Below are 23,615 nucleotides of genomic sequence, written 5' to 3' on the forward strand. Positions count from 1 at the left end.
CTCCATTCTTATTTCTGGAAGTCATTAAGAAAAATATCAGTAATACTAGTGATTCGGATGTAAAAAATGAGCCATTCTTTTTCTCATCTGCTTTAGCTTTCATGAGTTAGCTGCTTTCTGTGGCTCAGGATGCAATGGCTTGAATTTGGTCTTGGCTTCTAAGTTGAGAATACCCCTAGCCTTTGTGGCTCCCTATTTTAAGCTATGTATTATCTCATGAAGAAAATAGTCAAATAACTGAGTTAACCATTTTCCATGATTTAAAAACAAAATAAAAACTATTTGTGTCAAATTATACATTAATAGGAAAATGATTTTTACTTGTTATTTGAAAAGAAATTGTTTATAATGAAAGAAAAAAGATACTCATTCTAACTACATTCTCTGCCTCCAGTTGCTTCCTCTCACAGTTCATCTTATTTGCAGCTTAATTTCTGAGTATACATCGTCCCCCTACGAACACGTCCTGTGCTGACCTGTAGGAGCCCAGTGAGGCGTGTACCACTCAGTCAGCTTCAGGGTCTTCTGTGCACCCCCAGCTCACAGCTGCCTCATCCATTTCTCCCTGTACTCTCCTTGTGTCCATCTACAATAATCACTCCTTCCCACTTACTCCCTTTTTTCCCAATCTCCATACCTTTGCTCATGTTGTCTCTTGACATTTTCTTTTTGTAGAAATTGTTCCTCTATTTCATGGCCATTTCCTAAAACCCCCCCTTTCAGTGGGGCCTTTCTTTATGCCCTGAGCCACTGTGGTCCATTCTCTGCCTTTGGACTGTCTGAGGTCCTGACCTTGTTATGCTTTGTTGGGTATACTTGTCCTTCTGAGATTGCAGTGTGTCTTTCTGACCTCTCACCCTCATATTTGACAATCCTCAACTTGCACTCCTAGCTTTTGTAGCTCCTGTTGCTAAATGGAAATGTATTCAGTTTGATGGATTTTCTCTTCTTTCCCCATGCAGCAGTTAAATTAGGTTAACAAAACTTTGCCTTGTAGACATTTTTGGAAATTAAGACTACTTTAGGCTTCATGTCTGGTTAACTTTTCTCTGAAAACAACATCATTACGTAGGAAAATGTCTTTGCTTAAGGTATTAATGGAGGGTATTTTAAGAAGGGAAGGTATTTTAAGAAATAAGAGAAAATCTAAAGTAATTTCAGCTGCTATTGCCTGTGCCGCTGTACTGATGGTGATAATTGTCCGGTGGCAGCAGCATTTGGTAATATGAATAGTTTATGCTTGTCAGCCATGCCTTATGAAGCTTAAAACTTTATCTCCCCCTTTTTATAATTCAAAGAAGTATAACATCCAAATTCTAAGTATTTATTCTTCAGACATTGCTCTGGGATTCTGCCATCTTAATTTCCTAATTAGTATGCATAGTGACACGGTATAGCCATATAGAGACCTTGATCTTTACTGATCTCTTTAAGGAAATGTTATTTTTGGTCTTTAAATAAATATCCTCAGAAGTCTTGATTATGTGCTCCTTTGGACCCACCCTGGTCTTGAAAGCATTGGTTTCATTTTTCATATTACAGTATCCTACATCACTTTTCTCATTCTTTCTCCCTCACTGGCTTTACCCATCAAAAATCATTCCCTAGCTCCGTGAGGAGCCCCACAGTTCAGGCCTGCAGTGCATGTACATGTGTTGAGGCATCTCACATCCCAGAAGCCTCACCACAGCACCTGTCTCTCTTGCAGCTCATGACACTGAGAGGTTCCGTCCTGGAGGACGCCATTCCGTCGACAGCCAAGCACTCGACAGCCAGAGGCCTGCCTCTCAAAGAAGTGCTGGAGCACGTGGTTCCTGAGCTCAATGTCCAGTGCCTGCGGTTGGCCTTCAACACACCCAAGGTCACAGAGCAGCTCATGAAACTGGATGAACAAGGGGTGAGTTTGCCTTTATGAGGAGAGCATTCTTGCTCAGGTTTATTGCTAGGCTTCCGGAATACAGACCTTAATGTTTCTTGTTTTGATGGAGATAATTGATACTTTTTATTGTGAAAGACACTCTCTTTGCAATTACTCATTTTGTTTTTTCTTAACTCTGAACTCTGAACATTTCTCATCTGATGAAATTCTGCATGTCAGAATTTATAAATAAGGCACTTTAAACTACGTTAAATTCTTTTGATAATCTTCCATATGTACGGTAAGTTTTTCGAGTGTCCGAGAATAAATAATAGCAGTAATCATAATAATGTTGTGTTAATGACAATACAGTAATAACAGTAATTAATAATAATGAGCATATTTGCAAGCCCCTTTTCTAAGTGCCTTAAATATGTTATCTCATTTAATCTCCCTACACTGTGAGAAAGGTACTATTATTATTCACATTTTAGAGAGAAGGATTCTGGGGCACAGAGAGATTAAGTAATAAATCCAATTTCACACAGTTAGTAAGTTTTGGAACCAGGGTGCAAACATAGTCTGCCTCAAAGTCTGTGCCACTTCACCGCGCTGTTCTTAAAAGCTTAGAGTTTCAAAGTCTATTAGTACCACCAAAGATATATTCTAGCCAAGATTTTTAAATATAAAAATGTAAAATTTCACATTCTGCTTAGAGTAATTTGAGCATATGGGCTAATTTTATAGATAATATATTTATATACTCTTACTTTAATTCTCTCTTTTAGCATTTTAGCCACATTGCATCCTAGTAGTGGGTGGTAGTAGTTTTAACATTACATTTAAAAATTACTCCAAAAATAAAATTGGTTCAGGTAGTTTATTTATTTATTTTCCCCATTATGTTCATTTTTCACAGAAGGGTCCAGCTATTGAATGTCATTTTGTGAACAGATTTGGATAGGATTTCCTTAATCAAAAATTCAAATTTTATTAAAATGAATGGGAGTCCAAAAAATCAGTTTTAAGGTATATTTATTGTTTTAATTCAGCCACTGAGAATATATAATGAAGCAATAGTTAGATGTCTCTTTTCTCTCTTCTCTTTTTTTTTTTTTTTTTTCTGGAGACAGTTTCACTCTGTCACCCAGGCGGAGTGCAGTGGCGCAATCTCAGCTCACTGCAACCTCTGCCTCCCAGGTTCAAGCGATTCTGTTGCCTTAGCCTCTCGAGTAGCTGGGATTACAGGCATGTGCCACTGCGCCTGGCCAGGTGTCTCTTTTCTAATCTTTGCCTTTTTCTATCCATTTCACTTTTCATAATGCACAGCTAATATCTATTTGACACATACATCTGAAGAATGCTGTGAGTATCCATGTTCATAATGTGAAAATTTGTTGCCCTTTGAATTCTTCAAAAGACTACTGACGTATAAACGTAACTATTTTGGAGGCTGTTTTCCAGTAGTATTCTGAACATTTATTCTAACAAAGGCGTAGAAAAATGATGTTTAGGTCCAACTTTATTGATTCGGTCATTTCTACTACTGTGTTTATCAAGGAGAATAAAAACATTTAGACATTGATAATATAGTCATATACTTAACATTTGAAATTTCTATTAAAACATTATTTTATGTAAAGGAGATAGTTATTGCCATTTTCTTTTGTTTTAACTATATTAAATAAAAATGGATACTCTAGTTGTAGACATTATGGGGATTTCTGACACATTTTATGTCCTCTGTTAGTGATGCCAAGTGCTGGATCACAGACGGTGCTGATCTGTGATAAATATTTTATAGTCCTATCCACATGGGAAAGATAAGAACACTATAAAGAGTTGAACTCAAAGTTTATTTAATTCACAAAACTGGCCATTATTTTGAAATTATGGCCTTCCTATTCTTGGAAGCATTAAAATGTCCCTTCCTTCATAAATTATTAATTATAATATACGATAGTTGTTTTCTTTAATATCTTTACTAGGCAAAATTAAAATTTGGCAATCAGTCAGTCTCTTCAATTTTACTTTGAAAGTAAGTGCCTTAAATATGTCATCCCGTTCAACAGGAGTATTACTATTAGACAGTAGTTTTTTACTAGACAGTGGAATCTAGAGGTTCAAAGCATGCTATTCTATATGAACAGCTCCATGTCTGGACTAAAGAGCACCGGGGGTTAGCCTCTGTCTTTTTTTTATCTCCATACATACAGCATTCAAAGCCTGGATTGTACTGAGATAAAGCAGACGACATGCATACTTAGGCTTTTAGTCTTGGGAGTAATTTTTTTGGTAGGAAATCTCATTAATGCCTTGGAATTATTTTGAGAAACTGATTATTTTGGTGCCTTTACAAATACAGATTTTAAAAAGGAAATGCTTATAAGTGCAGTGGATTATGCATATGAATCATTGCAAAGCATTTTTAGTTTCCATCTGTGTCGTCATATTTTAAAATTTCCAGCTTTGTGTGTCGTTATATTTAAAGAGATTCATAGTGTGATACAAGGAAACTGGACTCATCAGAAGGAGCTTTAAATCTCTTTTTATATTTGGTTTAAATGATTCTTTTAATATATTTTATGTTTTTATTAACTGTCTTACATAACCATGCTTTGTAAAAGAAGACACAATTTATTTCCTATATTGTGGCATTTTGCCTTTCAAATCTTTGGTGCTTTAATTCCTCATTTTACCACTATCAAAAGCTAAAGTGAACAGAAAAATTAAAATTTTATCTATTAAATATAAAAGAAAGCACTGCACAAAAATCTAATAATTTTTTTATTTAACTTGACAGTGATATATATGTGGGAGCTGAAGTATGCATTTCAATTCCTGAAGAAACTTATTTTAGAAAACGAACTAATTTTTTTAGCTTATCCAAGCTTTTACATTCTCCATCCTGATGCCTTTCTGGGACTTTCACTACTTTTTTTTTTTTTTTTTTTTTTGAGACAGGGTCTCTGTTACCCAGGCTGGAGTGCAGTGGCGCGATCTCGGCTCACTGCAGCCTCTGCCTCCCGAGCTCAAGCAGTTCTTCCACCTCAGCTGGGATTACTGGGATGCACCACCACTCCTGGCTAATTTTTGCATATTTAGTAGAAATGGGGTTTCATCACATTGGCCAGGGTGGTCTCGAACTCCTGACATCAGGTGATCCACCCTCCTTGGCCTCCCAAAGTGCTGGAATTACAGATGTGAGCCACCGCGCCCGCCTTTCACTACTTAGTGATGCCCATGTCAGTTGTTAAAATGGCAATGAGAAGACAAAACTAACCCCCTAATATTTTCACACCAATAAGAATTTATAACACTTGATGCTTTAGAAAATTTGTGTTCTTACTGTCAGGCACCTTGATCTTCACTTACAGTACAGTTGGGGGCATCTCATGATAAAAACAAATGAAATAAATACATATTTCATTTTACTATGTTCTAATCACTTTACTGGCATAATCTGATTTAATCCTCACAGCAACCCTGTGCAATAGATTCCAACTATTGGCCTATTTTACAGTCAAGGGGATTAAGGCATACAGAAATTCCCAGAGCTGTTTTTCTTACCTGTCATCCCTTAATAGTCCTGAGCACTGGATATAAATTTGCATAATACAGCTCTTCAATTTTAAGATTTCCAAGATCCCATTTACATATCTCGAATTACTTTCTTTTTAATTTCTTTTTTTTAAATCTGTTATCTTTATTTTTTTAATTTCTAACTAGGAATTCAGTGTAGAATATTGGAATATTCTGATGCTTAAAACTATGCTGTAGCCTGGGTGATGTGATTCACACCTATAATCCCAGCACTTTGGGAAGCTGAGGCAGGAGGATTGCTTGAGCCCAGGAGTTCGAGACCAGCCTGGGCAACATAATGAGACCCCCGTCTCTAAAAAAATAAATAATTTTAAAAACTATACTGTGAAGTATTAGGAATTTTATTATTTAATCAAGTCAGCTTTTAAATAATGTAGAAAATTCAGATACTTTTAAATTTGCCATGTCAGAGCCATTTTTCTTCAACAGTCATTTAAAAATACCTATATTTCATCTACTCTGTGCAAGGGGAATGAAAGATGATTATGTCAAGCCCTGGTTTAAGGCGTTCCCACATGTAAAGCACTTAGTACAGTGCTGAGCATGTGATAAAACGTTGAAGAAATAGGAGGTGTTGATAATAAGATAATAACTTGTTAGTAGCCCTTTACATACATTATCTCATTTAATCTTTATACATATCCTATGAGAGAGCTTCTGTTGTAGTTGATACATTATGCTCACTTTCACAAGTAAGCAGGACTGTTTCAAATCCAATAAATGCTTTTTAAGTATGACTCTGCAGGTTGTTAAATACTGTAGAGAACAAAATAGGCTAGTAAGACATAGTCCTTATCCATGAAGGAGACAGGGTCATAAATTACTGTAATGGATGTCAGGGTTAATATAATAAATCTAGTAAGAGAATTGCAAACAAAGAGCATGGAGGTACAAGCCAGTGGGGACAAGTCATAATGGTTAACTGGATCAGAATGAGATGGGCCTTGGAGGGGAAGAAGATTTCATCAGGCCAGGGAATAAGCAGTTGGGTGGTCCATACTCAGAACAATAAGAACGAGACTCGGAAGGACAGAAGCACACAGTGCATTCACGGGGCAGCAAGGAATCCCGCTGAGCAGGAGTGTGAGGCACATGTAAGGGAGTAATAAAAGTAGATGATTTTTTTTTTGAGACGGAGTCTCACTCTGTCGCCCAGGCTGGAATGCAGTGGTGCGATCTCGGCTCACTGCAAGCTCCACCTCCCAGGTTCACGCCATTCTCCTGCCTCAGCCTCCCAAGTAGCTGGGACTACAGGCACCCGCCACCACGCCCAGCTAATTTTTTGTATTTTTAGTAGAGACGGGGTTCCACCGTGTTAGCCAGGATAATCTCGATCTCCTGACCTCGTGGTCCGCCTGCCTCAGCCTCCCAAAGTGCTGGGATTACAGGCATGAGCCACTGCTCTTGGCCAAAAGTAGATGATTTTTATTGACAGTGACTAGGCCAGGCACTGTGTGAAACAGTTTCCATGAATTATTTTAATTAATCCTCAGAATGCTTTGATACTATTATTGTTCCTGTTTTATAGCTAAGAGCACTGAGACACAAAGACCAGTCACAATTAGAGTCTGTGCAGGCTGGTCTTGAATCCAGGCACTCAGACTCTAGAGCCTGCATTCTCAACCAGTACATCAGCCACCCTGTCCTCTTTTCCCTCCCCATGAATGGAAGAAGAAACTGGAATTATATTGCTGCAGACTTCAGTGCCCAGTATTCAGTGTAATATGTTAAACCCAAATAAAATTGGAATGGGTCTGGTTTATAAATATTTAAGGTACAGTTGCTAGTTTGCAGTAGAGAAAATTGGTAGTTCTGTTTTCATTAGGAAATGTCAGGTTTCATGTACATGGTAGTGACTTCGCCTAAATGAATCTTCACTGTTTTTCTAGATTATAAAAAATGCAGTGAAATGAAAATATTTATTGGGTTTCAAATTTTAAGAAGTTATCCTTCAGGTTATTGAAGTCAGAGTAAGGGAGAAAGTGATCATATTTAATTTAACTCTGCAATAAATATCTCAAGAATGGATATAAGGAAATGAGCAATGTTTATGTGGTAATGAATAGCACTGACCCTTTGATTAAGGACATGAATGAAATTCTCTGCTGACTTCGCCTATTCATTGCCTTGCTGCGTTATTTTATTGTGAGGATAAATGAGTTTGACTAGCCATTTTCTCTTTGATTCAGGCAGCTAGTTTTGAAAAATGATCCATAGGGGAAATATTTTTTCCAAAACTGATTTTCTCTAAATGAAGCTTTGGCAGAACAATTGCCATTCCTAGAATTTTAATTGTCTCTTAGATTATGATATTAGCTAATGCATGTTTAGAGTTCAGATGGCTACCAAATTGATTCCAGACAACTGGTGGATCCGTATGTACATTTTCAGGAAGGAGATATCCACCATGGCCATCTAGTCAGGGGAAGAAATCAGTGGCATCTGTAGCTTTGTCTTGTGTGTTCACAAGTAGTGATCACCCTGTGCTGGCCTATCGCTGTTCTTTTGCCTGGCTGAGGCTGGATTGGATGACAGGATAGAGTCCCTTCCAATGAGAAGATTTTGTGATTAATGGGACTGATAGCATTAGCATTTGGAAGACATGCGGCTATGGTAGGACTGCAGTTTGCAGTGAGAGAACACAGCAAGACTAAGATCACACGTGAGGACTTGGATCACGATTCAGAAGGATGCAGGAACTGGTGGCAAACATTTGTCTTCTGGATTTTGAATTGTGGATTGTGTTTTAAATTCAGCTTTAAAATAAAAGTTAAACCAGTTTCTTTCCTATAGGATTTATCTAAACTAGGCAATAGTTTCAAATGGTCCCAAAATCAAAGCAGTATGACTATGTTTACATTCAGGGGTTCCATTTCTACCTGTTCCTATGACCCTTTTCTCCCCTGCCTTGTAGTTAATCACCTTATTAACTACAAGGTGTAGTATTTCTGTTTCATTATGCAGTTTCTGTATTTCTGTTTCATTATGCAGATACCACCAAATATGCATATGCAGCTTTATTTCACCCCTTTCTTTTATATATTATATATATACATATATATATACTTTAAGTTCTAGGGTACATGTGCACAACGTGAAGGTTTGTTACATAGGTATACATGTGCCATGTTGGTTTGCTGCACCTATCAACTTGTCATTTATACTAGGCATTTCTCCCAATGCTATCCCTCCCCCAGCCCCTCAGCCCCTGACAGGCCTGTGTGTGATGTTCCCCACCTTGTGTCCATGTGTTCTCATTGTTCAGTTCCCACCTATGAGTGAGAACATGCAGTGTTTGGTTTTCTGTCCTTGTGATAGTTTGCTGAGAATTATGGTTTCCAGCTTCATCCATGTCCCTGAAAAGGACATGAACTCATCCTTTTTATGGCTGCATAGTATTCCATGCATTTCACCCCTTTCTTATACAAAATATAACAGGCTGTAGACACTTGCTTTTTTCATTTAGGAATATATTTTTGAGATTTTTTCGTCAGTACATAGAAAGGTTTCCCAGTATTTTTACTACTGCATAGTAGCATAGTATTTTGTTGTACTGCTGTGCCATAGTTTATTTCATCAGTTTCTCTATTGATGGGCATGTATGTGTAGATTTAAGTCCTTTTCTCTTACAAACAGTACTGCAATGAAGACTTTTTTCTGTAGAATTGAAATTCATCTCAATGTCAAAAAAATCAGGTACCTTTATTATCCACTTAATACCCAATATGAAACTTTTTATCTTTGTGAGAAATTTTGCACAATAACATTATTAGGTAAAATTATTGTGTGTGGATTATTTCCTTTACATTATGCCAAAGATAAAAATAGGTTAGAATATGTCTGTGTACTTATATATAAATAATTTTGAAAGCATCTGTCAGGTTTTTTCTCTTTACAACTTTACTATTTAGTATCCATATGTCATTTTTTTTAAAACAGTTGGATTTTTGTTAGTAATTCCCAATGAGGATATACATTTTCTAACTGGCATTTTTTGCTCTCAATGCGGAATTTTTCCAGTTTCTTTGTCATTCTTTTTGGAGGACAGTATAGAAATTTATCTTCAGGAAGTAGTTAAGAGAGTTATGTATATGAAGAACAAATCAAAGCAAATAATGTGAATTAGAACAATTTTTTTGTTTTATTTTAATGACCAAGATCTTTACTTTCAGTAATGGCAAAGTTGCTTATTGCAGACCAGCCCATCCATTGAGAATAACCAGGAAAATTGAACAAAATATTTTTAAAACTAAGTTTGGACTCTGGATTCTGGAAAGATGGAGTAGATGTATTTCTCTGCGTTCTTCCTGCTAGGTACAGCCAACAACCTTGGACACATGTATAAAACAAACATAAAATGAATCTGAAAGGTGGAGAGAAGCAGCAGGCTGGTTAGGGACCTTGAGATCTCTGGAATGGCATAGCTGTGAGGTCCCTGGGTTTTCTCTTTGCTCATATATCCCAGTCTTGGGCTGAAGAAGTCAGCAAACTGGAAATGCCTATAGGCACAGCCAAAATGTCCCCCAAATGTCTGTTCTTTTTAGCAAAAGGACCAAAAAAAACAAACTTAGAAAACTTTAAAACAGGAATCTCTCTACTCCAACTGCACAGTACAAAAAGAAGCTAACAACAACAACAAAAAACCCACAGCCTTCCCTCCTCCCTAATCCTTGCTGAGGCATTATTAGAGAAGGCTAAGTGAGGAACTGGAACTTTCATCACGGTGGAGTGGTAATGAAGTGCCCCTCCAGCTCCCCACTGTGTGGCATCAGAAGAGGCCTGGTGGAGAGTCAGGACATTTTTGCACACCCAGCAATAACAGGGTCTTCTTACCAAAGTGTCAGTGAAAGCCACGTGGAGAGTAGTAATCATGCATGCCTGATACCAACCAGGGCAGTATCAGGAGAGACTCAGCAGGGAGCTGGAATTGTTGCCACTGCCTAGCAATACAGAGGTGTTGCTTTCCCTTAGGTGTCATGGAGGGAACTTGATGTTCAACCCCACCTAGCAGTGTCATTTTTTCCATACCAGAATGGTAATAAAGAAGGCCTGCTAAATAGAGGATTTAAATAAGATCCAGAGTCTCGTAAGTTAATACCCAAAATGTCCAAAATTGAATTTAAAATCACTGCTTATACCAACAATTGGGAAAATCTCAACTTGAGGGAAAATTTGATCAACACATGCCAACACTAAGATGACACAGTTGTTAGAATTATCTAACAATGATTTTCTGACAGCCATCATGAAAATGTTTCAATGAGCAATTACAAGCATGATTGTTATGTTATGTTATGTTATGTTATGTTATGTTATGTTATGTTATGTTATGTTATGTTCTTTGGAGATGGGGCCTCACTCTGTCGCCAGGCTGCAGTGCAGTGGCTTGATTTCGGCTCACTGCAACCTCCGCCCTCCGGGTTCAAGCGATTCTCTTGCCTCAGCCTCGTGAGTAATGTTTGTATTTTTAGTATTTTTGTATTTTTAGTAGAGACGCCCAGCTAATTTTTGTATTTTTAGTAGAGACGGGGTTTCACCATGTTGGCTAGGATGGTCTCGATCTCTTGACCTCGTGATCCTCCTGCCTAGGCCTCCCAAAGTGCTGGGATTACAGGCGTGAGCCACAGCACCCGGCCACAAGCATGATTTTTAAAAATGAAAAAATAGAAAGTCTTAGCAAAAAATTGAAGGTATTAAGGAACAAATGGAAATGTTAGAACTGAAAAATAGAACAGTCAAAATGTAAAACTCAGTAGATAGGTTTTTAGGATGCTAGTGGACCCTGAATATGGGCCATTAGCAGTCTACCAAAAATTATAAATTCTGAAATGTAAGGTACTTCAATGGGCTAGACACCCTAGAAGCCCCTGTCCCCAGAGACAAAATGGAAGGGACAGAGGAAAAAATCAGTGAACTTGAAGATAAATAGGAATCACCAAATCTGAGCAACAAAGAGTAGACTGGGGGAAACAAATGAACAGAGCTTCACGGTTTGTGGGGCGATAATAAAATATTTAACAATTGTGTCTTGGAAGAAGAGGAGAAAGATGGCAGGCCTTGAAAAAGTATTCAAAGAAATATTTGGTAAGAAATTTCCCAAATTTGGTCAAAGGTATAAACCCACACATGACAGAAACTGAGCAAATCCCAAACAGTATAAATCCAAAGAAGTCCACAGCAAGAGACATCATAGTAAAATTTTTGAACACTAAATACAAAAAAAAAAAAAAAAACTTGAAAGAAGCAAAAGATAAATGACATGTTACCTATAAGGGAAGAACGGCTGGGCACGGTGGCTCATGCCTGTAATCCCAGCACTTTGGGAGGCAGAGGCAGGTGGATCACCTGAGGTTGGGAGTTTGAGACCAGACTGCCCAACATGGCGAAACCCTGTGTCTACTAAAAATACAAAAAATCAGCTGGGCATGGTGGCGGGCACCTGTAATCCCAGCTACTCGGGAGGCTGAGGCAGGAGAATTGCTTGAACCCAGGAGACGGAGGTTGCAGTGAGCCAAGATCGCGCCACTGCACTCCAGCCTGGGTGACAAGAACAAAGCTCCATTTCAAAAAAAAAAAAAAAACAAAACCCACCTATAAGGGAAGAACAATTTGAATCACAGATTTTTTTTTAATCAGAAATCATGGAGGCCAGAAGGAAGTGGCATGATAATTTTTCAGGAGATGGAAGAAAAGAACTGTCAACCCAGAATTCTGTGTTCAGGGAGAATATCCTTCAGGAATGAAATTGAGACATTCTCAGATAAAGGAAAATTAAGAGAACTTGTTACCAGGAAACCTACCCTTAAAAAGTAGCTAAGTTGGCCGGGCGCGGTGGCTCACGTCTGTAATCCCAGCACTTTGGGAGGCTGAGGAGGGTGGATCACAAGGTCAGGAGATCAAGACCATCCTGGCTAACATGGTGAAACCCCATCTCTACTAAAAATACAAAAAATTAGCCTGGCGTGGTGGCAGGAGCCTGTAGTCCCAGCTACTCAGGAGGCTGAGGCAGGAGAATGGTGGGTACCTGGGAGGCGGAGCTTGCAGTGAGCAGAGATCGTGCCACTGCACTCCAGCCTGGGCAACAGAGTGAGACTCCGTCTCAAAAAAAAAAAAAAAAAAATAGCTAAGTTATCTAAACAGAAAGGAAGTGATAAAAGAATGGATCTTGGGAGGGCATGGTGGCTCACACCTGTAATCCCAGCACTTTGAGAGGCCGAGGCGGGTGGGTCACCTGACATCAGGAGTTCGAGACCAGCCTGGCTAACATGGTGAAACCCCGTCTCTACTAAAAATACAAAAAATTAGCCAGGTGTGGTGGTGGGTGCCTATAATCCCAGGTACTCGGGAGGCTGAGGCAAGATAATCACTTGAACCCAGGAGGTGGACATTGCAGTAAGCTGAGATCACGCCATTGCACTCCAGCCTGGGCAACAAAAGCGAAACTCCATCTCAAAACAAACAAACAAACAAACAGAAAAAAAGGGATCTTGGAACTTCAGAGAGAAGGAAAGAGTAAAAATATGGGTAAATACTTTTCTTAATGAGTTTCCTAAATTATTTTGCCATTTGAAGCAAATGCTATAACAATGTCAAATGTGCTTTTCAAACATATGTACAAGAATTTTTTAATATAAGTGTTTTATAAATGGCAGAGAGTAAGGAGACTAAAGAGAGGTAAAGTTTCTACACTTCGCTTCAATTGGTAAAACGGTGCATGTAGATATCAACTACATAGATAAAGATATATATAGTAATACATAGAGCAATCACTAACAACACTTAAGTTCTAAGAGATACATTCAAAAGCCCTATAGATAAATCAGAAAAGAATTCTAAAGAGCACTCAAGTAATTCTCAGAAAGATAAAATAAATGAAAGATAAAATGACAGACTTAAACTCTAATGCAGAAATTAGTTCATTAAAAGCAAAAGATCTAAATATACCAATTAAAGGACAGAGATTGGTAGACTGGATTTTAAAAAGCATTATCTAATTATATAAACTATAGAGTTACTTGAAATATAAGTAGTTGAAAGGAAAGAATGGAAAAAGACCATGCAAACATGAATCAAAGGAAAGCTATAGTGGCTTAGTAATGTCAGGTAAAGTAAACTTCAGAGCAAAGAAAGTTAACAGAGACAGAGAGGATCATTGCATAATGATGAAGAGGTCAATCCACCAAGAAGACAGCAATCCTAAATATATGTGCGTCAAACAGAGCTGTAAATGTGAAGGAAAAAAACTGATGAAACTAAAAGGAGAAATAGGTAAATACACAATTATAGTTGGTGATTTGAACATATCTCCTTCAACAATGGAAAGGAAAACTAGACAGAAAATCAGCAAAGACATAGAACTTCACAACATCAACCAATAGGATCTAATTGACATAAAGCACTTTACTCACAACAGCAGAATACATGTTCTTTTCAGTTGCACATGGAATGTATGCCAAGATAGACATCCTGTCCCATGAAATAAACATCCTCAAATTTAAAAGAAGTGAAATAACAAAAAGTATATTTTCTAATCAAAGTGGAATCAAACTAGAAATAACAGAAACATAATGGAAAAAATCTCTAAGCACTTGGAAACTAAAAAACAGATTTCTAAGTAACCAGTAGGTCAAAGAAAACACTTCAAAGGAAATGAAAAAATGTATGTAAACTGAATGGAAAGGAAAAGACAACATATGAAACTTTGTGGGATACAATTAAAGCAGGCTGAGGGGGAAATTGACAGTATGAAATGCTGCGTTAGAAAAGACAAAACATCTCAAACCAGTAATCTAAGCTCATAACCTTATATGACTAGAAAGAGAAGAGCAAAATAAATCCAAAGCAACTAGAAAGAAGGAAATGGTATAGATCAGAAATCAATGAAATTAAAAATAGAAAAACATTTGAGGAAATTAATGAAATGAAAGGCTAGATCTGGCCAGGCGAGGTGGCTCACGCCTATAATCCCAACACTTTGGGAGGCCGAGGTGGGCAGATCACTTGCGATCAGGTGAGTGGATCACTTGAGACCAGCCTGGCCAACATGGTGAAACCACGACTCTACTAAAAATACAAAAATTAGCCGGGCATGGTGGTGCATGCCTGTAATCTCAGCTACTCAAGAGGCTGAGGCAGGAGAATTATTTGAACCCGGGAGGCAGAGGTCGCAGTGAGCTGAGATGGCGCCACTGCACTCCAGCCTGACTGACAGAATGAGACTCCATCTTTAAAAAAAAAAAAAAAAACAAACAGCTACATCTTTGGGGTTAAAAAAAATTTTTTTTTTCATAAAACCCAGATCCTGTGTGTGCACGCGTGCACACACACACACACGCTAGATCTTTGAAAAGATGATAAAATTGAAAATCCTCTAACAAGACTGACAAAGAAAAACAGACAATACAAATCTTGTCAACACGGTAGTCCCTCAGTATTCATGGTTTCGCTTTCTGCAGTCAACTGTGGTCTAAAAATAGGAGAGTACAATACAATAAGATATTGTGAGAGAGAGAGAGTACATTGTACATTCACTTAACTTTTATTACATTGTATTGTCGTAATTGTTCTATTTTATAACTAGTTGTTAATTTCTTACTATGTCTGATTTATAAATTAAACTTTATCGAGTTGGGCACAGTGACACACCTATAATCTCAGCAACTCAGGAGGCTGAGGTGGGAGGATCATTTGAGGCCAGAAGGTCAGGATTAGCCTGGGCAACATAGTGAGACACTGTCTCTACAAAAAATTTAAAAAAAAATTATCCAGGCTTGGTGGCTCATGTCTGTAGTTAAGAGGCTGAATCAGGAGGATCAATTAAGTCCAGAAGTTGGAGGCTTCAGTGAGCCATGGTCAAGCCACTGTACTCCAGCCTGGTTGACAGAGTGAGACTCTTAAAAAAAAAAAAAATAAGAACTTTATCATAGATTTTTAGGTAGAGGGAAAAACATGGTATATAGTTATATAGGGTTCAGTACTATCCATGGTTTCAGGCATCCACTGAAGGTCTTGGAACATATCCCTCATGAATACGGGGGTACTACTCTATCAGGAATGAAATTAGATATTACCACCAACCCCCCCAATAGCAACAATGTATTAAAGAAATACTGTATACAGCTGAATACATATAATTTTGACAAGATGAAATGGGAGAACTCCTCAGAAAACAGTCACAACTCAGCTAACTGAAATAGAATATTTGAATAGCCCTATGATTATTGAAAAAAATTGAATTCATAATTTTAAAACTCCAAAAATGAAATCTACTGGGCCAGATGGTTTTCCTGGGAAGTCTACCTAACATTTAAAGAATTATCACCAGTTCTGCACAATTGCTTCCAGAAAATACAAGATAAGAAACATTTTAAATTTAACTTTATGAAGCCCTAATACCAAAGCCAGACAAAGGTAGGAAAAAAGAAAACTACTGACCACATCCCTCATGAATATACATGTAAAATTCCTTGAAAAAAAAATTAGCAAATATAATAAAGTAGAAAAAAATTTTGTAGACCATGACCTAGTTGGATTTATTCTAGAGATGCAAGGCTGATTCAGTATTGAAAAATCAATTAATGTAGCCCATCGTACTAACAGACTAAAGAAGAAAAATCACGTGGTAATATCAATTGGTGCAGAAAAAGCATTTGATAAAATTTGAACTTATTTATGATAAAAACTAGGAATACAGAGGAACTTTCTCAGCTTGATGAAGAACATCTACAAAACTTCTATAGCTTGCATTATTCTTAATGGTAAGAGACTGGAGAAAGGGAAGGATATGTGCTGTTAACACTGCTATTCAACATAGTACAGGAAGTCTAGTCAGTGCAGTAAGGCAAGTAAAAGAAAAGGCATGTAGACGCAGCAGTGGAAAAATAAAACTCCCTATTTCAGATGACATGCTGGTCTGTTTGCAAAACCCTAAGGAATCTATAGATAAACAACCTGGAACTGCAAAATGTGTTTAGCAAGCTTGTATGATTCAACATCAACTTACAAAAATCAGTTAGATTTCTTTCAGTGAATATGTGGACACTGAAATTAAAATACACCATTTGCAATCCCTAAACAAACAAACAAAACTTGGAGCCAAACATGATAGCCTGTGCCTATAATCCCAGATAGTCAGGAAGCAGAAAGATCACTTGAACCTAGGAGTTCAAGACAAGCCCAGGCAACACGGTGAGATGTCATCTAAAAACATAAACAAAAGCTTGGGCATGCATCTAACAAAACATGAATAGGACTTGTATTTTGAAAACTACAAAACCCTGATGAACGAATCAAAACCCTAATGTTGGGCATGATGGCTCACTTCTGTAATCCTGGCGTTTTGAGAGGCCAAGGAAGGAGGATTGCTTGAATCCAATAGTTCAAGGCCAGCCTGGGCAACATAGTGAGATCCTGTTTCTGCAAAAAATTTTAAAAATTTAACCAGGCATGGTGGTGTGCATTTGTAGCTCCAACTACTCAGGAGGCTAAGGCAGGAGGATCGCTTGAGCCCAGGATTTCAAGGCTGCCATGAGCTATGATCATCCTGCTACACTCTAGCCTGGGTGACAGATTAAGTCCTGTCTCTAAGAAACCAAAGACCTAAATAAATGGAGAGGCATACTATATTCACAAATTGAGAGCGTTAACATATATTAATCATGTCAGTGTTCTCCAAACTGATACAAAGTTTAACTTCTTAATTTTTATCAAAATTCCACCAAGGTTTTTTTGTGGTTATAGACAAGATTATTCTAAAGTTTACATGAAAAAACAAAGGAACTGGAATACCTAAAACAATCTGAGAAAGAGGAATTAATGTGGGAGAAATTATTCTATCTGATTTCAATACATGTTATATAGCTCCAGTAGTCAAGACTGTGTGGCATTGCTGGAAGGGTAGACATGTGGATCGGTGGAACAGAATAGAGAAACCAGAAATAGCCCCACACAAATATATCTAGCTCATTTTTGGCATAGGTGTAAAAGTAATTCAGTGGAGGAAGGATAGGCTTTTCCAACAGTACTGGGACAACTGGACATCCATAAACAAAGTAATGAACCTTGACTTTTTGGGTTTTTTTGTTTTTTTGAGACTGAGTCTTGCTCTGTTGCCCAGGCTGGAGTGCGTGGCATGATCTTGGCTTACTGCAACCTCCGCCTCCCAGATTCAAGCAATTCTCGTGCCTCAGTCTCCTGAGTAGCTGGAATTACAGGTGCATACCACCACACCCGGCTAATTTTTGTGTTTTTAGTAGAGACGGGGTTTCACCATGTTGGCCAAGCTGGTCTCAAACTCCTGATCTCAAGTGATCTGCCCACCTCAGCCTCCCAAAGTGCTGGGATTACAGGTGTGAGCCACCAGGCCCCCGGCCTAAACCTTGACTTTTAAGCATCAACAATTAATTCAAATGGATCATAGATTGAAATCTACAAGTATTAAAATTTTTTGAGAAAAACATAGGAGAAAATCTTTGGGACCTTCAGCTTGGTTAAGAATTCTTAGATGTGGCACCAAGAGCTTGATCTAGAAAGAAAAAAAAATTTGAGAAATTGTAGTCTATCAAGATTAACAATATCTTACAGTGCTTTTTCTCTTAGACATTTGCTGATAGGTTAAGAATCTTGGGGCTTTTCCATCTAGCATAAAGCAGCAGATAAAAAGTTAGGAGACAGATCAGAGCTTTCAGTGATCAGATCAAATCAGAGCTTGTATAGGGCTTTGGAGGTTACAAATTGAATTCAAGGCTTACTAGAGAACTCAAATCTGTAAAACAATTATATTGAAATTCATTTTTTTTTCTTCTTCTTTGAGACGGAGTCTCACACTATTGCCCAGGCTGGAGTGCAGTGGTGCAATCTTGGTTCACTGCAACCTCCGCCTCCTGAGTTTAAGTGATTCTTGTGCCTCAGCCTCCCGAAGAGCTGGGATTACAAGTGTGTGCCCCTACGCCCGGCTAACTTTTGTATTTTTAGTAGAAACGGGGTTTCACTGTGTTGGCCAGGCTGGTCTCGAACTCCTGACCTCAAGTGATCCACCTGCCTTGGCCTTCCAAAGTGCTGGGATTACAGGCATGAGCCACCACACCCAGCCTATATTGAAACTCTAAAACTAAAAAACCCCTAAAGTTAGACTTATTTAAAAGTAGATATGTTTAAGAACATATTGGACACAGTAGAAGAGAGAGAACTGATGAAGACAGATTACCAGAAAAATTTTAACTAAAGAACGGAGACAAGAAAACATAGAAAAATACAGAAAAATGTCTGAAAGGCATGTGGGTAACAGCAAAATATATATATGATTGAATTTCCAGAAGAGAAGATATGTATGCATTATTTGGGAATAAAAGCAGTATTTGAGGAAATGCTGGTAGAGATTTCCAGAACTGATGAAAGACAAGCATTAAGATAAAAACAAGGAGTTCTGTCCACCCTAAACAAGATAATCTAAAAAAAAAAAAAAAAAATCAAATGTAGGCTCATAGTAAAAATTGCTGAAAATAAAAGAAAAAGAGAAAACTCTTTAAAAATAGCCAGATGGAAAAATACCTTTAAAGAACAACAAGACTGTTAAACATTTGCTGGGCTATAAAGCCTAAAGAAAAAGTAGAGGCCAGGCGTGGTGGCTCATGCCTGTAATCCCAGCACTTTGGGAGGCCGAGGCGGGCAGATCACGAGGTCAGGAGATCGAGACCATCCTGGCTAATACGGTGAAACCCCATCTCTACTAAAAACATAAAAAAATTAGCCGGGTGTGGTGGCAGGTCCCTGTAGTACCAGCTACTCTGGAGGCTGAGGCAGGAGAATGGCGTGAACCTGGGAGGCGGAGCTTGCAGTGAGCCGAGATGGAGCCACTGCACTCCAGCTTGGGTGATAGAGCGAGACTCCGTCTCAAAAACAAACAAAAAAAGTAGAAGGCAGAAGACATTTCTAAAGTGCTGAAAGAGTAACCCTCACAATGGATTTTACACCAAAAAATTTCTTTAAAATGTAGGCAAAACTAATTTATAGTAAAAAAAAACAAAATTAGGACAGTGGTTGCCTGAAGCTGTTAGATGATGCAGGGATGTACTGCAAAGAGGAACCAGGAGCTATTGGGGTAATGGCAGTGTTCTGTATTTTGATTGTGTTGGGGGTTTGTCAGAAGTTATTAAATTATACGCCTTGCATTTACTCTTCAGAAATCATACATCAATAAAGTTGATTTAAAAACTGAAGGCAAATTTCTGCTTCTTGCTAAGATTAAGTAAGAGGGACTGCATTTAACTTTCCACCTGAAACAACTTAAAAACTAGACAAAACAATGAAACAATGGTTTTTATAATGTTGGACATCAGGCATTGAAGGACATTGATTGCTTGGGAGATGGGAAACAAATGAGGTGAACCCTAAGATTGCACCAGCTTTCTGCCTGAAGAGAGTTTCCAGGCTACAGTACAGGCAGGGGGTACCCAGTTAAAGGCCAGAAGCCTCCCTGATTGAGATTGAGATATGAGTCCAGGGAGGCTAGAATTCGCAGAGCACAGAGAATCAGGGAGGAGAGAGCCGTAAACAGTCTACCTCTGGTGCGAATAGTTTCAACTCCTACAAACCAGATTGGAAAACTTCATAACTGACATGGCATTGAGTAGAGCCTCACAATGCTTTTGCCTCAATAGTGGGGCAGAATTATCCTTAGACTAAACACTGCTGTCGTACAACCAAGAGTTTAAAAGCAAGAACTAAAAGGCTCAAACTCTTGCCAAGTAATTTAACTATGAATCCAGAACAAAGTCAAAAATACTTTATAGGAATACAACAATATCCAGCACCCAACAAGGTAATATTCATAATGTCTGACAGTCAATCATTTAATTAAAAACTACAAGCAGGAGCATATGACCTATAGTTGGGGAGGGGATAAAATAATAAAACAATTAAAACCACAAAAATAACTCTGATGTCTTTTTAATGTTTAGGAAGCGGGAGGAAAGATTGAACATTAAGTAGAAATCTGGAAAAAGAAAAGCTTTGTATTTATGGATATGAAAGCTACAATATCTGAGTTGAAAAGTACACTGGACAGAATTAACAGCAGATTAGACATTGTCGAAGAAAGGATTAGTGAACTTGATGACATAGCAATAGAAACAATTGCCAAAAAAACCCCAAAAAACCCAACATCAATATACTGTGAGACAACTTCACCTGACCTAATATTCATATAATTGGAGACCCCAGAGGAGTTAGGAACTACCTGAAAAAGTAGTTGAGGAAATAGTTCCAGATTTTCCACATATGATGCAAGCAGACCCAAGAAACTCAATGAGCCCTAAGAATAAGAAGCATGCAGAAAATGACACCAACACATATCATAATCAAATTGTTTCAAACCCGTGATACAGAGAAACTCCTAACAGCAGCCAAAGGGAAAAATCTTGATTTTCAGAAGAAAGGTTATCAAAATAAACAATGAACATAGGAAAAGTTAGATGACTTTTTTAGTCGTTAGAGAAATCCAGAAGAAAGCATAGCAATACAGTTCTCAGATGTTTACGTCTCAGAGTCCCTTCACCCTTTTAAAAGTTAAAGATCCCAAAGAGCTTTTGTTCATAAGACTTTTTTGTGTGTTTACCACATTACAATCAAAACAAATTTTAAAATGTTCTTTTTAAATAAAATGATTACATGTTTCATGTTAATATAAGTAACATGTTTGTGAAAAAAGTTTTCTAAAATGAAAAACTAGTGCAAAGAAAGTATCGTTTTTGCAGATCTCTTTAATGTCTGGCTTAATAGAAGGCACTTGGACTCACATATGTGCATCTGCTGTCAGTCTGCTGCAATGTATTGTTTTGGTTGGAGTAGATGAAGAAAATCTGTCCTCACAGAGTTTATGTACTTGGAGAAAGAAGGACTTTCATACGGCCTTTTCAGATAATTGTGGATATTTTCCTTTGATATAACACCAAAACTCAACAAGTGGTAGTTTTTGTGTGTGTGTTTTTTTCTTTTGAAATGGAGTCTCGCTCTGTCGCCCAGGCTGGAGTGCAGTGGCACGATCTTGGCTCACTGCAACCTCTGCCTCCCAGGTTCAAGCAATTCTCATGCCTCAGCCTCCTAAGTAGCTGGGATTACAGGCGCCCACCACCACACCCAGCTAAATTTTGTATTTTTAGTAGAGACGGGATTTCACCATGTTAGTCAGGCTGGTCTCAAACTCCTGACCTTGTGATTTGCACACCTCGGCCTCCCAAAGTGCTGGGATGACAGGCGTGAGCCACCATGCCCGGCCAACAAATGGTAGTTTCTTAAAGGTTGATAGCTATGTGGAATCTGAAATCATGAGTTAATCTGAAATCATTCTGTTAAATTAAAAATTCATTGACTTTCATGCACTTTGAATGAATCTTTCTTTTCCTTTTTCTTTTCTTTTTATTTTTTTTTGAGACAGGGTTGCACTCTATTGCCCAGGCTGGAGTGCAGTGGCACAATCGTGTAATCATGGCTCACTATAGCCTTGCCCTCTTGGGCTTAAGCCATCCTCCCACCTTAGCTTCCAAATCCTGGGACTGCAAGCACATGCCACCATACCCACCTGATTTGTTAATTTTACAGAGACAGGGTCTCACTGTGTTGCTCTGGCTGGTCTTGAACTCCTGGCCTCAAGTGATCCTCCCGCCTTGGCCTCCCAAAGTGCTAGGATTACAGGCATGAACCACCATGCCTGGCCTTGAATGAATCTTTTATTCATGCATGATTTTGTAATTTCATACAGCAGTCATTTGGAAAAATTGGTTCTCTTATGGAGATTTTGTAAGTGTTTGCTTAGTTTACAATAATGAAAATATTCCATTGATCTTATTAGAAAAAGAGTTAAGTGTTGGGAAACCCTTAGGCTCATGGTGATAGGTGTAAGTTTCCAAAAATTTAAATTTTGCTTTAGAGCTTAAATTCTATTATGTCAGGAAATACTGTCAGTTGTTTTTCCTGAAGTAACAGGCTCCCTTTTATATTTTCAAGACAATATCTCCCAAATACACAAGCCTGAATGACTATAGTTTGTCTCTTGTTTGTTCTTTCATATGAAAATAGTGATTTTAGTTAGGTTTTTATTGCTGCTGTAACAAATTACTCCTACTCAGTGCCTTAAAACAACATAGATTTGTTATTTTACAGTTCTGTAAGTTAAAAATTAAATATTGGTGTCACTGGGCTAAAATCAAACTGTGTCCTTTCCGGGGGCTCTAAGGGTGAATCTGTGTTTGGCCTTTTCAACTTCTGGTGGCTGCCCGTGCACCTTGGCTCATGGCCCTTCCTCCATCTCCAAAGCCAGCAGTGTTGCATCCCTTTGACCCCGCCTCCATTGTCTTTTCTCTTTTGTCTCCGTTGTCTTTTTCTGATGATCATCTTGTCTTCCTCTTCCACTTTTAAGGACCTTTCAGTTATTGGGCCCATCTGGATAATCCTGGCTACTCTCCCCATCTGTTAATTGGCAATCTTAAGTCCTTCTATAATCTGAGCTCCCCTTTACCATTAACATTACATATTCACAGGATCTAGGGATTAGGAAGTAGGTGGGTTTGAGGAGAAATTACTCTGCCTGCCAGTCTTCTATGAAAAAGACACAAAGTTCATCTTGCAACTCAGTTGAACAAGTGCTTTTCCTTGAGAAAGCTATCATAAAGCACTTTAGTAGGCAACAGATGCTTTATATATACGCTGCATTTCATCACATGGAATATTAAAAAGCATATACTCAAGTGTCTAGATTTAATACAAGTTAATATTTTACTGCTTCATCAAGGACATTCTTAACTGGGTTTTTATTTGGGGAAGGGGTGAGTGTATAGCGGAGAAAAAGAATGCAAGGAGTGCTGGTATAGTTTGGAGGCACTGCTTGATTCATGCAAAAGTGCCAGCAGTTTGACTCACCATGAGTGCATATGTCTGTGGAAAATACCAGATTGACTCTTAATAGTGTTTTGAAGATAGTTTTGATGTCATGATCCATCACTCCCCACAAGAAGGTTCTCAGAGATGCTCAAGAGTTCACAGTCCACACTTCAAGAACTGTTGCACAATGAAATACCTCATAGTGACTATTTTAAATTTCTAAATTTAATTAGGCAATAGTAGAGGTTTCATAAGAATGTAAGAATTGAGTTGTTCTCAT

At 38.1% G+C, this 23,615-nt stretch overlaps 1 protein-coding gene across 50 annotated transcripts in view; it reads left to right on the plus strand.

Annotated features, from left to right (window-relative positions):
• SIPA1L1 (signal induced proliferation associated 1 like 1) overlaps positions 1-23,615 on the plus strand; it is a 417,177-nt gene that overhangs the window by 298,443 nt on the left and 95,119 nt on the right. For all 50 annotated transcript variants that reach the window (XM_063792953.1, XM_063792964.1, XM_063792968.1 and 47 more), the window contains one exon: positions 1,709-1,897. In XM_063792953.1, the coding sequence (XP_063649023.1) occupies positions 1,709-1,897 (189 nt within the window). The remainder of the gene's footprint in view (positions 1-1,708; positions 1,898-23,615) is intronic.

Source organism: Pan troglodytes, chromosome 15 (assembly GCF_028858775.2).
Source record: "Pan troglodytes isolate AG18354 chromosome 15, NHGRI_mPanTro3-v2.0_pri, whole genome shotgun sequence".
Taxonomy (NCBI): Eukaryota; Metazoa; Chordata; class Mammalia; order Primates; family Hominidae; genus Pan; species Pan troglodytes.